This window comes from Pelodiscus sinensis, chromosome 2, assembly GCF_052426305.1.
Source record: "Pelodiscus sinensis isolate ZL-2025 chromosome 2, ASM5242630v1, whole genome shotgun sequence".
NCBI lineage: Eukaryota > Metazoa > Chordata > Testudines > Trionychidae > Pelodiscus > Pelodiscus sinensis.
Window position 1 is genome coordinate 204,611,907 of NC_143053.1, and position 16,231 is coordinate 204,628,137.

Here is a 16,231-nt window from a genome sequence, read left to right on the forward strand (position 1 = left end):
CAAAGCCTATCTTCCAAAAAAAAAGCCCAGTTTAGGTTTCCACACATTTGATTTTTAAAAAGCAAGGGCAAGGCTTTCCACCTACTTCTGGATGGGATGTCAAAATTTGCATTTCAGCAAGAATGTTTTGAGGAGGTCAGTGTACTAGATCCCAAAGGTATAAATGTCAGACTCCAGCTAAGAGGTATACTATTTCTCACATCAAAAAGCTGCCATCTGACAATTGACCAGAAATAATCCATAGGGGAATCTTCTCTTTGTTACTAAGAATAGAGGCACACCTCTTGGCAAAATGATTTCTTTCTTTATAGGGTAGAAATGATCCAGGGAAAACCTTACCCCTGGCCTGTGTTACGTTTGGCTTTTTATCACTCTAATCACAGACTTGGTTGTGGCTGGAAGTATATTTCCCTTACAAAGAAAAGGAACTATATTTTATGTCTGTAATTTTGCATGCTATAATGTTTTACAATTCACAAGTTCATCTGTATAGCCACTGTTTTTGCCTCCTCATTGCTACAGCTTGATTTTTTCCAATTGCCATAAAAAGATTTTCCATGATTTTCAGGAGTTTATAATATGCCATAAAAACTTAATCCAAGCTAAAATGACAAATATTGCATTTCAATGTGTATGATTAAAAATGATGATTTAAAGTTCTAAAAATAAATGTTATGAAATTCCAGCAATTTCCTGAAGGGCAGAGTAACACAGCACAGAGAAAAGGGACAGTATCTTGTCGTGAGCTCATTACAATTGAGTGCTATTTTAGTTTAAGAGTCTTGACATCTTAAAAATAGCTTTCCTGGCTTTCTCAGTTAAAACTGCTACAAAAATGCTTCAGAGTATTTGATTTATTAAACCGAGCACCTTTTCATAAACAAAACTTAGTAAAGAAAGTAACAGATTTTTTGCATATTACACTTTACTGTACAGAAATGCAATGGGTAATAGGACCAGTGGAAAAACTTTAGATGCGGATATATGCTTGGGACACAGAAAAAGCTGCACTGTATTAAGAACAAATAATTCAGCTTTGCAGCCATTTTTTATTTTGCTTGAAATAACCCCACAAACATTAGTAGAATATCATGAACAGATAACTATATCTTCAAGTAGAACAAACGTTTAGTTTATTAACCCTATCCTATAAATTTGATTAAAGTCTTTACAAATGTTTTAATCTAAAACAAGCCAACCACCTGGAGATGAAAAGACAGTTCTGAATTATTTCTTTTTAGCAAAATTGTAAGCATGGACACAGTACACTTGGTGGTGAATTATATCATAGTTCAGGTAAACACCAAAAGCTTAATGTAAGTGAAAGGCTGTTCAATCTCCAGGAATAATTAAATAACAAAAGTGTATGTTTCTCTCTCATTCATATCATATTTTAAGTCACCACAGTATTTGTGGTGATCACCCTCTTTCTGAGTTATTCAGCTGTCACTCTCTTCTGTACTCTCAGGGTGGCTGCCCTTATATTTCATTTATTAGTACAGGTTCTCCCTTTAGATATGTGACGATCACCCCTTGCTGTGTGTAGGTTTGCAGAGGGCAACTATATAACTAAAATAACAGAATTTTTCAGTAATCTCTCTAAGATATTCTGTTACTATCTTCTGAGTCAATAAAAACAAGTCTGACAGAACTTCACAGTAATAGTGGGCCACGGAACACTATATTCCTTGCAAATTTCAACATATATGGAAATCAGTGGTTAGATGGTGCTGACTAATTGAACAGGCTGAACTTGGCACAGTTAAGCCCAAAGCTTTACCTACAGTAAATACTCAGAAACATTTCTTCTCCAATGCAAATGAGTAATTAACTAAGTATATGTGTCCCCCAAATTTTGTTTCTTTTCTTAAAATTGCTTTTTAATCATAAAAAATAATTTCACATTGGAGCTGGGCTAAATGGAGCCTTTAACAGTACTTTACAGTCCAGTGCCTATGGGGTGAAATTTGTGTCTCAGTAAAGTTAAGACTAGTAACTATTGCTTCACTATCGTTTTATTCTGATGTTATTGGACTCAAGCTTAACAAGGGTATATTTAGAGCAGAAGCACCTGACACCCGTATTATTTATCCCTAAAATGGTATAGATTGTCTAACAATTGAACCATGTTTATCTTTCATACAAATACAGATTTTATTCTTCATTTTGTGGGGAAAAAACCCCACGATTGTTGTTTGGCGTGGATACCCTGAGACAATGCAAAGGCACAGTCCTATACCTGGTAATAAAAAGTTCTCTTTTCTCAGGACCATTGAGGGCAGGTGAAATATTTTTTTAAAAACTGGAGGCTACAAGATGTACATATGCCATCTTGATTAAACATATGGAACACATACTTGAAGAAAAGCCAACTGGAGTCCTAGTTGAGTAATCAAAACACCCTAGCTGAGAGGGGTTAACATGCAAGGATCAGCTATGAACTTTGAAGTTTTCTGGTCTTCATTTTTCCTAATTAAGACAAGGTTTAATAACCAAACCACTGTACAAACGATGTACTTAAACTCTAAGTTTGTTTCTAATTTTGTTGGGAATTCCTAACAGATTCCAAGAAATCAGCACCCCATGAGAGAAGTTCACCAGTGAGATGGGCTGGTCCTTTCTCTGATGTACAATGGCAACATGCCTGCTTTCATCTTATTTTCTACCTTGTGACTGGCTTTCATATTTACCTGTCATATATGACTAGAAAAAGGGAAGGTGCATTGATTCATTTTTGTCAAAATTATTCAAAGCAGCCTGGCAAACATGTATTTAACTTCAGCTTGAAAATGAGTACAGTGCAATCAGTGGGATGGAAGAATGTGCACTAAGAAGGTTTTCCTGAAATTAGACCATTTAACTCCTCATATACCTCAGTTTTGGATTTTGGCAGTGTTCACAGTAAAAATGTATTTTTTGATGAAGCTGTGGCTATCTCTTTCATAAAACTATACTCCCTCTGCTATGAATATAGCTAGATTCTACAATCCACTATATTCCCTCTGCTATGAATATAGCTAGATTCTACAATCCACTATTAATTTGTCTCCACGTAGTCCTATTGATTTCTTACAGAATATTATTTTACATAAAAAACAGTAGTAGAATTGGACCCAAATTTATTAGCAGCAATAGTTGGTTCTCCTCTGACACATCTTTCAGAGTTAATTTTTATCCTGACAGGCAGGCAGGCAGACGATGGAAATTTTTTTACTTGTCAATTTTATATGTAAAGCAGAGTCTTGATAGGAGATTATAAAAAGTTGTTTTAGCTGATTAGTAAAGCCTCTAGATGTAAAAAGTTAATTCAACCATGAGGATGATTTTAAAGAACCTCCAATATATTGTTCACCATTAATTAATTAAACTTAAATATGAATCACGGGTAGCAACACAAAATTGCCTCCCAACAATGAAGTGAAATAAGTCAGAAATAAATCTAATAACCTTTTGAGGAATCATTTATCAATACAACAGGATTCTCTAAATAGTAGTTTAAAACTTCAAGAGAATCTGGTTGCTGTTTCATTTAATTATATTCTTCATGATGCCAATGTCTAGAGAACCAACTTTGGACAATCGTTTGGAATGACAGAAAGTGGATGTCTAGTCTAACATTCACATAACACTCACACCCACACCTTACATGCCTACGAAAAGAAAATGTGAACATGTAGCACGAACTTGCATGCTGCTCAAGTACAGCATTGTATCAGATATCCACCCTATCTTGTTAGTTTTTCATTCTCTGTGTGTATTGGAAAGGCTTTAGTTTGGGAGCTCACTTTGTTCATGTGGATCTGTTGCTGGTACTGTTTCTGCTTTTCGAGGAACTGCTGGTGCTGCTGCTGAATGACCAGCTGGGCCAACGTGCTTTGAGGCAGTGGAGCTGATTGGGTTCGATTCAGTGGCCTATGACGAGGCAACTTGTGGGCAACTCTGATGCCCGGTGAGACTCTTTCCTTTGTTGCTAATGGAGACTGTGGATGGAGAGGAACCCCCCCTGCAAAGCAATGAAATATCACTCATCAAATATAAGATCCGGTAGCATTAAGAAAACATACAAGTCAGGGACAACTTCAGTGCATCTGGCATACTGAAGAAATTTACAATAATATCAATAAAATGATACTCCTAGCACTTGTTACTTCCTGCAACAACAGCGAGCTTGACAGCCCCAAGAAAAACATGTTTTCTGCAGTCATTTTACTGTTAGACCTTGTCTACACTTACTGAGAAATCAAATTAGCGGGTCTAGTAAAGACCCGCTAAATCATCTGCTGATGTGCTCCCATTGGTTTCAGTACTCTACCAGGTCGCAAGGAGGAAGAGGAGTTGACGTGAGAGTTTCTCCCATTGCCCTCCTGCAGTGGGGATACCACAGTAAGTCAAACTAAGTATGTCAACTCCAGCTACACAAGTCACATAGTTGCAGTTGTGTACTTTAGTTCAACTTTGCCCCCTAGTGTAGACCTGGCCTTAGAAGCAAGAGCGAGAGGTTGGAGCAGACATTGCTTTTTCCTCCTCTTCCCCCAATGACTGAGAACTGTAGAATTTATGTATTGCATTTAATTTATAAATGAATTTGTTCACTTGTAAAGCACCATGTTAAGAAAAGTGCTAAGGGACACTCCAGTGAAGCCTTTGATAATTACCAGTCACAAGAAGCTTTTGCTGTCTCATTTGCTCCTTCAGTAACAAATGCTGCAGGAGAGCCTGATGGCTACTGTTAGGTTTTCCCTCTAGAGCAATATGAGGGTGTGCAGAAGAGGGAGGCATGCTTCCCCCATACTGTCCAGAAAGAGCCACTCCCTGCCTCAATGTCTGGGTCTCACACTTCTGCTTGTCTCTGAGTGAAGATGAAACCTGCATCAAGAAACAACATAGATGTTAGCCGCTTTTCAAAGAATTGGTCCATTAAATCCCCACATTATTAGCTGGACTTATCATACCCTTATTTAAAAGAAAAAGAAAATTCCCATCCTTAGCCTGTGGCTATGGACTGAAAATGGAGAACATGCCTGTTATGGTAATATAGCAGCATCAGTACACAGGGAACCTGCAATTAAGAGGTTACTCTCAGAGAATAAGATTGTGACCTTTCCTTACAATCATGTGTAGGAAAGTGTAGCCCTCCCTAGTCCCCTGCATAGGTCACTCAAATCAACCCTTTCTGTACAGCAGGAAGGAGAGGAACAGGGAGAAGAATGGGTGTCTTGAATTCAGTGAGAAGGAGGTGAGCTTTGGCTTTCCACACTGGCTTCGTATAGCTCAATCAGCAATACGTAGCCAAAGTGAGATCGGACGCTAACTACAGCTGGTATAGAGCTGGTGAATGTTACTTTCCTCTGAAACAATTTCTTCTCTTCTCCTGGGGCAGCACTATTATGCCTCTTTTTTCAGGGTGGACTCTAAAGTAACAATCTGGTCCATAGGAGTCAATGGAAGCTAATGGGCATTTAGCACTTCTAAATCCTCTGATTTAATTGCCTAAATACAGTTTATGGGACCTAAATATAGGCATTCATTTTTTAAAATCTTGACTCCTTAAGTATTGCAAATCTATTTCAGATATCTGTGTTTAAGCTAATGGATGCCCACATTTTCATTGAAAATATAAACTAGATTTTTAAAAAGGGTTGATAAAAAGTAATGAATAGCAGGAATATATATCTAATTGAGACTTAAGTCTTCAAATTACACTTATTTATTCTAGGAATTGCATAAACATCACATGCACAGATCAAATACACGTTCAATTTTCAAAAGCAGCATTTAGTATTAACTTACCTCAATATAAGTTTCTATGATATGTGTGTTTTTTCAAGAAAACAGCTTTTAATTTCATGTAATAAATTACTTTGACATTACTTACTGCTTGTTCTCAGTTAGATATTTTTGCAGAAAGGAAACAAATATTTATAAATAGTGTATTTTGGAATGTTGCTCACTGTTATTTATGATCAGCATCTTAACTAGAATGATTTATTTACTAGTGTCTGATGCAAGATTCCTAGAGAATTTATTTAGAGGTACAAAATTTCCTTTTGCAAACTTCAGGTGTCTGTTGTTAGAAAATAGCATCATATTTCCCTACAGAAATTAACGAGGTAACAACCATATATCAGAAATAAGGACATTACATTGTATTGAAAAAAAAACATATACAGGCAGTCCCCGGGTTACGTACAAGATAGGGACTGTAGGTTTGTTCTTAAGTTGAATCTGTATGTAAGTCGGAACTGGCATCAGCCGCTGCTGAAACTGATCAGTTTCAACAGCCGCTGAATCTGGACACCAGTTCCACTTACATACAGATTCAAGGTAAGAACACCAGGCGTCCCCCCAGGTCAGCTGCTGCTGAAACTGATCAGCAGCTGATTCCAGGAAGCCCAGGGCAGAGCAACTCTGCCTCGGGCTTCCTGTAGTCAGCCGCTGGTCAGTTTCAGCAGCGGCTGACTTTGGGACGCCTGGGGCAGAGCAGCTGGGGTGCTGCCGGGTTGGTCCAGTAGCGCCAAGGAGCGGTGCTGCGGGACCAACCGGCAGTGCCCCTCCTGCTCTACCACAGGCCCCCGGCTTTGCTCCACGTCTCCCTGGTCTGCTGGGGGGGCACTAGCTGCGTCCCCCACCCCCGCAGCAGACCAGGGAGATGTGGAGCAAAGCTGCGGAGGACCCGGGCCGAACCGTGGCGCTTCCAGATCAGCGCTGCGGTCCGGCCCGGGTCCTCCGCGGCTTTGCTCAGCGTCTCCCTGGTCTGCAGACCAGGGAGATGCTGAACAGAGCGGCGGAGCACCCGGCAGGACCTGCGCCGCTTCCAGCTGATCTGGAAGCGGCCGCGGGTCCGGCCCCCGGTGCTCCGCCGCTTTGCTCCCGTCTCCCTGGTCTGCTGGCTCCGCCAGCAGACCAGGGAGACGGGGAGCAGCTTTTCTCGCCCCGGAGAAGGCGGGCGGCGGGACCAGGCGTCCCGCTGCTCTAGTTCTCCGGGGCGAGAAATTCCCCATTCGTAACTGCGGATCCGACATAAGTCGGATCCGCGTAACTTGGGGACTGCCTGTACAACGTAAAACTTCAACTAGATTTATCATTGAAATTAAGTACTACCTTACTGAAAACCATAATAAAGTGCATATTTAAAATGAAACTTAAATAATTGTAAAGTTATACATACTCATTTTCACAACCAGAATGTATACAAATTCTATCAAATTAATATATCACACCATTGTGCCAAGGGTCGGCGCTACCGGACCATCCCGGCAGCACTCCAGCTGCTCTGCTGCAGGCGTCCCCAATTCAGCCGCTGCTGAAACTGACCAGCAGCGGCTGAATCAGGGACGCCTGGGGCAGAGCTGGACTATCGGAAGGGGGGGCTATGAGAGGTGTGGGGTGGCATCCACCCCACCCCAGACACCTTATAGCCCCCCCTTCCAATAGTCCGGCATATCTGATAATCCGGCACCCCCTGGGTCCTAAAGGTGCCAGGATTATCGGAAGTTTACTGTACTAGAATATCGCACTAAAAACTCTTGGTTTAGGTAGGGAATTCCTAGAAGAAATTTTATTCAAGATACTAGTCACCATTACAAAAGTTGTTTGAATGATCAAATTTTATGGCCCATCTGTACATCCACCAACACTTCTGTGTCTTCAGTCATCATTGAAAAACTGTGTTTGGTATATCATGATATGAGCTTTATGCTCATATTTGTTTATTCATTATTATTTGGTGTGATTATTTATTGTTTCCAGTATAACAGGTCCTGTATAACACAAATGAAGTCATGGCTTTTGTCCTGAATTGCTTACCTGACAAATAGACTCAAAGATTGAGATGGCTTTTTGAGGAGGGGAAAGAATACCAGAGTATGACCATATTGTGAGAGAAAGTACATAGAAGAGTGACAGAGGAGGCTGTGGTGAAAACAGGGATAAGGGAGGTTGGTCTCAAAGAAAAATCCCGGATATAATGACACCCCATTGAAGTGATCACTTACACTGAGCTGAGATTGTACTGCTGGAAGTCCCAAGGTAATGTTGGGCAAAGAAGGAGAAGTATACAGACTCAACAGGTTCATCGATTCTTCATTAATCAGAATATGTTGTGAAACCAAGTGCTGGAACAAGAAAAAAAAATCCAGATCTGTAGCACCCATGTTTATTACCCATCAGCAACCAGTCCAGTTAGTACTTTATCTTTGTTAGTCTGCCTACTGTGCCAAACATTGGCTATGGGGAAGTACTTCCATTTCCTGATATACTGAGTATCCTGAATTATGGAGCCTACTGATATTTCCCTGTATAGCTCTGACTTTCATTTCCTGAAATGACAAATACCTGCCTACCATGTGACCTTAATTAATTCGTTAAGATCCTATGTAAAACCAAAATGCCAGGGATTCCCTGCTCCATTATTTCTTCTTCCACTAATCATACAATCATTGTTATAGGATCAATGGGAGTTTTGCCTGAATCAATATTCAGGAAGGATTGCAGGATTTGTCTTACTGAAGAGTGGTGATTCTTTTAATCTTTTAAGGTATGTAAGGATATCATTTGGATATGCTGAGGGACAGCCTCCTTCCTGGAACTACAGCAGCTCACCTGTATGAGATGTTCATTAAAACTGAAGAAGTTCTAGAAGAGTATAATACTTACGCACTGCTGCAAACAAAACTTCACCTAATGTAATTTAACACTATTCATTCTATATATGTTATCCCCTGGCCACTAAATTACCATGGGTGCTTTAGGTGACAGTGTTTAATATGAATGGAGAAAGTGAGTAAAAAGTGATTTAAGAAGCAAATACCATTTTAAAAATGTGGCCCCCATTCCTGTTGGGTGCTGAGCTGCTCTGTGATGTGCTTAGCCTCCTTAACTCCTTCCAATTTCAACACTTTGTTGGCATCCCCACACTTTTTTTGAACCCATATGATATAACCATTTAGGAAGAAGGCATATAATTTCTCAGATTATTTTTTTACATCACCCTGCACAGAGCTGCAGGTATTTTTAAAAGAGTCCGCCCTAAGCACCCATTTTAGATTCAGTGGGAAGAAGCATAAAAAGGTTACATTATCACATGCTTACTGCACAAGGAATCTTTTTGAAGCCTCTGCCATTCTGCTTTAACAGTCATGTTTTTCAACATGTGGTCTAGTATAGTTGCTTGAATTACATTTTCTGTTTAACTCTTGCTTCCCTCCCAGAACTTTTACACAATAAGAGCTACAAAGGTCTTATTAGGCTTAGGAACTCTGGCATGATATGGTCCCCAAGGGAACAACATCCCTGAAAAAGAATACCCTGTGTAACAGTATGACACAGTGACTGCTTTCTTCCCAAACAAAAAGCATATGGGGCTCCAATAATAGACCACCTCCAAGAGGGATACTGCACACTTGGGCTTTGACTAAAGTAAATATAATAACTTGTCAAGCATGTTGTGGGGAGCGGTAGATTTTCCTCTGGACAAACCTGGGATATCAATTAACTTTGGAAAATACCTTCTGCTAATACAATGCAACTTCAGACTGTCACTGAAAACTGGTGCTCCACAAAAACACAGGATGTTATTCCAAAACATAACCTTCCTCATATAGTTTGTTTGAAAAGAAGACCTATCACTAAGACAATAACAGTGAAAGTCTCTATGTGTAATTTTCTCCTGGTATCTTGGAAATGCTAGAAGATAGTATATGAAAGAAAGAGATGATATGGACAATATGGAATGCAAGTGTGAAGAAAATCTGTTATTTGAATATTACATTATTTCCCCATTAAAACAGCACTTGCCAGATAACATCCAAATATGTACATTATTAAAATGAAGTATGTCCAAAATACAAAAAACTAGTGTGAAATCTATAAGAGTTTTCCCAAAAGAGATGCTGTAAACATGTAATTCTCTTTTTAGGTCATCAAAAAATGTTTGCAGCATTTATATGGTGCTGCATTTAAAAATATACGGCTGTGTCTAGACTGGCCAGTTTTTCCAGAAAATCAGCCGCTTTTCCGGAAAAACTTGCCAGCTGTCTATACTGGCCGCTTGAATTTCCGCAAAAGCACTGACTTCCTACTGTAAGAAATCAGTGCTTCTTGCAGAAATACTATTCTGCTCATGTTCAGGCAAAAGTCCCTTTTGCGCAATGCTTTTGCGCAAAAGGGCCAGTGTAGACAGCTCAGATTTGTTTTCCGCAAAAAAGCCCCGGTCGCCATTTTCTCAATCAGGGCTTTTTTGCAGAAAAGTATGTCTAGATTGTCATGGACGCTTTTCTGCAAAAAGTGCTTTTGCGGAAAAGCGTCCATGCCAATCTAGACGCTCTGTTCCGAAAATGCTTTTAACGGAAAACTTTTCCATTAAAAGCATTTCCGGAAATTCATGCCAATCTAGATGCAGCCTACATGTTTACTTTTGGGTTTTATGATATGGCACTGTTAAATTCCATATTGTGAACAAGAGTGAAATGACAGAGTTAAAGGAATAAGTCAAGCAATTAAAAATTAATTAAAACTGAATCTCCCCTAATCAGTTCCATTAGGCATATGTAATAAGACAGTTGTGTTAATAAAAACAATTCATTATTAATAACATTGAAATTTAACAGTGTGAATATTCCTCTACAACATAGTCATTTTTTTAATAATCAAGTGGTATTTGTTTTACAATAACCCTCAGATTAAGCCCATATTATGATCCCCATCCTGAAATGAGCTTTATATTGACTCAGGGAGCCATTTGCATGGAATTTACTGTGGAATCAGGACCTATATATGTAGGCAGCTTAAAGTGTTACTAATTTAATGGGGGCATAGTCCTGTCTACCACAGAATCCATTTGATGAAGCAGAATTCTCAGCTTGCTAGTGTTTTAAAAGAAACAATCCAAACAATCAAGTTCACTTAATTCTAAAAATGAAAGTACAGTAATCAAGTGTGGCAGCGTGTTGCTTTACTGTCTAATTTCAACTTCTCTCACTCTCTCACTTACACACACACACACACACACACACACACACACACACACACACACACACACGTGGAGGAAAGGGGAATAATTTCTTTTGGCTTTAAACCTTCCAAGTCATAGCTATAGTGTCTAAAGTTACCATTGCTTTGAGTAATCAGAATAAGTGGCTCTCAGAAGCAAGAACTACTTCTATTCTTTTAGTTAAGTTTTAAAAATTAAGTAGATCCTTTTTCATGTCTGGAGTGAAATTCAGTTTCATTATGCTGACTAGAGACTTAAAAGTGTTACCAATGAACCCCTACGAAGTGTGTTCCTCATAGTTGAGGATGGGGTTCATAAACTAATATTATACAAGAAGGGTTTCATAAACTAATATTATACAAGAAGAGAGCATGTGCATGATAATCACACAGTTCAGTTTCTACTAATATCTTCAGTATACTCTTATCCAAAAGTTCAATGCACTAAACATAAATGGATTTTGTGTAGGCCTGAATGGAAGCCCATTGAGATTAATGGGATTTATTTTCATTGACTTCATTGGGTTTTGGATCAGGCCCTCTCTGTGCTTAAGAGTTATCCAACAAATTTGAAACATGCCTTTGGGTATGTCTACACAGCAAAGTTATTTCGAAATAACAGCCCTTATTTCGAAATAACTTTCCTAGCGTCTACACAGCCAAACTGCTATTTCGAAATAAATTTGAAATAGCAGAGCACTTATTTCGAATTTGGTAAACCTCATTCTATGAGGAATAACGGCCAAATTCAAAATAGCTATTTCGAAATAACTGATGTATAGCCCTGGTGGCCACTCCAGCCTCAGACAGGAACACTCCACTCCCTCTCCCCATCCCTGGAGCCCTTAAAGGGGTAGACTCTGGCCACAGTGCCTGTGCCATCTCCAAGCCTGCCACCCCAGAACCAGCAGTCACTGCCCCTGACTCAGTGGCCCCAAAACATGAGCCAGCAAGCGACTGACAGCCAGCCCTCCACCGCTCCCCAGGAGCAGTCTGCCAGCTCCCAGGAGCCTGCCAGGGCCCGGAGAAGGCAGTCACCTTCCTGGTCCAGTGTGGAGATCATGGAACTTATTCAAGTTTGGGGGGATGTCCCCAACGTCCATGATCTCCACACTAGAGGGAGGAACATGGCCGTCTATGACAGGATAGCTGCCAGCCTGGCCACCAAAGGCCACTTGTGAACCCAGAAGCAGGTTCACATGAAAATCAAGTTGGTCCGGCGAGACCCCCCAACCCTGAGCTTTCCCTCCCCCTTGTTCCCCTTGCTTCCCCCTTCCAGCTCCCTCCTTCCAGGTTTCCCCCTCCCCTCTTCCATTCTCTCTTCTCCCCTCTCCCACCCTCTTTCCCCAGAGTTTCATCTCCCCCCTTTTTGTTAAATAAAGACCGTTTGCGTTTATGAAAAAACGTGTATTTTATTTGACATCAGGAAGGGGGACTGGTGGGGGTAAGTGGAGGGACATAAGGGAGGAATGAGGCACAAGCCCCCAGTGGGGCAGACCAGGGAGGCTCTTAGTGCTCCTCAGGGTAGAAGGTCTCCTGCAGGGCCTCCTGGATACTGACAGCCCCCCGATGGACCTCCTGGATGGCAGCCTGCAGAAAGTGAAGCCAGGCTCACAGCAACGTGTCCACGAGAAGCACCAGAGTGCTCAGGGGCAGCTCTGGCTCCATATTTCAGAGTGCTGTGGTGTCCCGCGTGAGGGCAACCAGAGCGTGCAAAAACAAAAATGCTTTTCTGTCCCACATTGAGGTATGCAAGCAAGCGGGGAATCCTGAGAACTGACTGTCCAGGGAGGGTCCCTTTAAGCACAGGCCTCAGATAGCCTTAGGCAGCAGCCCCACACAGTATATCCTGACCTGGTGCCCTGCCGGACCTGGTTCCAGCCGGCCTTAAACGCGATTCAGCATCCACTCAGTGTGGATGCGCTATTTCAAAATAGAAAAACGCTATTTTGAAATGCATTTTGTGTGTAGACACGTTATTTCGAAATAATGCTGTAGCGTGTAGACATACCCTTACAGAGACAGTCTCTCCAAATGAAGTTATAGGAAATCCTTTCATGAGAAAGGCAGGCAGGATTTAGTATGTTATTTGAAAGTATATGGTTTGCAGCAACAAACACATTACTACCACAGTGAACACTGATACTATCAAAAGCAAAAACTGGGTTTAATAAAAGTTGAACTTGTAGTTCTGCCTTATAAAGAACAGCTTTTTTTATAGTCTCATATAATGACAGATGCTGAAATCACTATTAGAGAAATAGATAGCAAGTTTTCTTACTCACAGTGTTCCTCTGTACTTTCAGAAAACATTAATAAATGGTTAATCACACTGTCCATTGCTGATTAAGACAGTTAAGGGACTGCTATTTAAATGATTCAGGCAAAAATGTTTTTAAAGAATCAAAATGTTATTACTGATATTGCTCTAGTCAATGAAGTTTGATTGTTTACAGTATTGACTCAGATTTTTACTGGCAAATGATTCTTCTGTCATAGAAATCTGTTTTCCCCAGCACAAAGTGTTCATTTGCTGCCATGAAAACCGTGGCCATACACCCACTCAGACGTCAATACAACACTTACTGCAAATGTCACAATAACTATTAGGAAACAACAGCAGAATGAGTCATCCAGAGTTACGGCAAAACAAGTAACATTTTGCATGATTTTAGAACACAACCTATTATTAGAAACTTCTTTACTTTGTGGATCTAAGAAAAAATGATTAGATAAATATAAATATAATTTGAGAACTAGCAGCTAATGTTCAACTACAGAAGAAATATACAGCTGTTTGGTTACTATTAAACTACTTAATAAAAAATCCTAATAAAAACAAAATGTACTAATATTGAGATCTATGGAAAAATGTTTTCATCTAAAGTACCACAATATTAACAATCAAATAACCAGTAAGGTAAAGAAATCTCTGAGTGGTGCCAGAAATTGAAGCTAGTGGTTTCACCTTCCATGTGTTCTGCCAATGAGCTGAGTGAGTGGCTCAAATACATAGAACAGTAAAACCTGTGCTATCTAGCACTTAACTAGCCGGAAAACTTTAGAAACTGGGAAATTTCTAAGCCGGGAAAAGAACTTGTTAAAAGCGGGGGGAGGAGGAGGAAACTGGTGCTTTAAGCTGGTCCACTCTCAGACGCAGCACCCCCACGGCTTGTGGCCCCTCCCCGGCAGGTCAGTCCTCCGCAGCTCTCAGCAGCCCGGTACCCCTGCAGCTTGTGGCCGCCCTGGCAGCCTGCGTCCCCCCCCTTTACAGGTCAGTCCCCTCACAGCTCCCCCCCCCAGCAGACCGCCCCCACCATCCACACTCCCCTCTCACCAGGATACATCCTGCTCCCTCCATGGTTCATGCCCCCCCCCAGCAGGCCACATCCCGGCCCCCACACCGCTCCCACTTCCCCTCCTCCTTGTAGGCCCTGCATGGCTCCTCCCCTCCCCTCAGATACCCAGAATTTTTAGAAAACCAGCATGACCTAATCCCCGGGTATGCCAGATAACACAGGTTTTACTGTACTTAGATTTTAAAATAGCTTTTTACTTGCATTTCAGTGATCAAGATAGGATCATCATTGCCTGACCTAGCAAGGGAAGATGATTTTGCAACCTAGGGTACATCTATTCTGCACAGCTATTTTGTAATAAGCTATTCCGTAATTACTATTCCAGAATAACTTATTTCAAAATAGCACGGCTACACTGCAAGGGAAGCCTCAAAATTAGTCCAAGGCCTCAAAAATAGTCCTAATGTAGATATGCTATCTCAATTTAGAGCCCCAGGAGGCACTGAGGAGAAATAACTTAGAATGGCCCTGGTGAGGGGCTATTTTGAAATATCAGCAGTGGAGCGTCTATATTTGCCTTTTTTTCAAAATAGCTATTTCGGAAGAGGCGTTATTCCTTATAGAATGAGGATTACAGACTTCAGAATAAGCCGTCTGTTATTTTGAAATAATGAAATGGCTGTGTAGATGCTCACATTGTTAGTATGAAATCCTCAGAATATAGTCCTAATGGTACTAGAGCTGTAGTCTTCCCAAACCTGTTCTGAATAGAGACTGCCAGTCATACCACAGAGACCATATTTGATTATGGTGAGAGGGCTCTGCTCTTCAGTGATGAGGCTGCTGCAAATTATCTTTGCAAGTTCTGCATCTGCTAAAGAACCTACAAGAGTGAAATCTGTTTCTCTGGTGGATTAATGATGTGAATAAGGGAGCATTTACACTGCACCATTATTCTGGAAAAACAATACTAGCATCCACAGAGCAATTGTGTTATTTTGCATGGAAATTGAAATAACAGAGGCCTTTTCCCGATGTTGGTAAACCTTATTCCACAAGGAATAATGCCACTTCTGAAAAAGCTCTCTCGGAAGAGGGGAGGTGTGGACGCTCCACTGCTGCTATGTCAAAATACCTCCTCACCGGGGCCATTTTAAAGTTATTTCTCCCCAGTGCCTCCTGGGGCTCTAAGTCGAGGTAGCACGTCCACATTAAGGGAGCCTGCCTCGGACTAATTTGGAGGCTTCCCTGTACTATGGACACTCTAGTTCGAAATAAGCTATTCCAGAAGATATCTTACAGAATAGCATTTCCTAAAATAAGTTTGCAGTGTAGACGTACCCTAAGTGTCTAGGAGCTTGAATAGTCCCAGTACCAAAACTCTGTAAAGCCCAAATGATCATTGTCATTCCCTTATGTAATCTGTGATAGCATTAATGGTGAAGTATTCAAGTAGCTGCAGTTTTCATTTCCATATGAGTTTCCATCTAATGCTGTATTAACATCCATATGTTATAAGGTTATACCTCTATTTGAAGCTGTGCTTCCTAACATGAAAATATACTATTTGAACCCCACTGTACTGACTAGTCTGTGGTGTGAACTGAACTTTTTTGTATCCTGCAATACATAATATGAATCCCATACAGGAGGCTCTGAGGCAAAACCACATGTTAGCCATCAATGTAACCTTTTTATTTTCGCTGTGCCATAGAGAGGCTACTAATCAGTGCACAGAGGTCACCCACCTGCCCTCTGGATCATAGTTCACACACACAATTAATTCATTATGGGGAAAAGTCCCTGCTGGAGGTTGAACTGGCCATTTCAGTTTTTTTGAGGTGAATGTGCTGCCACTGACCTGGAGAATAGCTCCATTAGCCCAGACTCTGATAAATCGCGTTTCCTCATGCTCTTTTGTTTAATCAGTAGATAATATAAAA

General features: G+C 40.7%; 1 protein-coding gene across 6 annotated transcripts in view; it reads right to left on the reverse strand.

The window, feature by feature from the left end:
* Window positions 1-16,231, reverse strand: part of LOC149525420 (histone deacetylase 9) — a 408,190-nt gene that overhangs the window by 82,538 nt on the left and 309,421 nt on the right. For all 6 annotated transcript variants that reach the window (XM_075922253.2, XM_089776663.1, XM_089776664.1 and 3 more), the window contains 3 exons: window positions 7,995-8,114; window positions 4,656-4,866; window positions 3,786-4,003 (listed from right to left, as the gene is read on the reverse strand). In XM_075922253.2, the coding sequence (XP_075778368.2) occupies window positions 3,786-4,003; window positions 4,656-4,866; window positions 7,995-8,114 (549 nt within the window). The remainder of the gene's footprint in view (window positions 1-3,785; window positions 4,004-4,655; window positions 4,867-7,994; window positions 8,115-16,231) is intronic.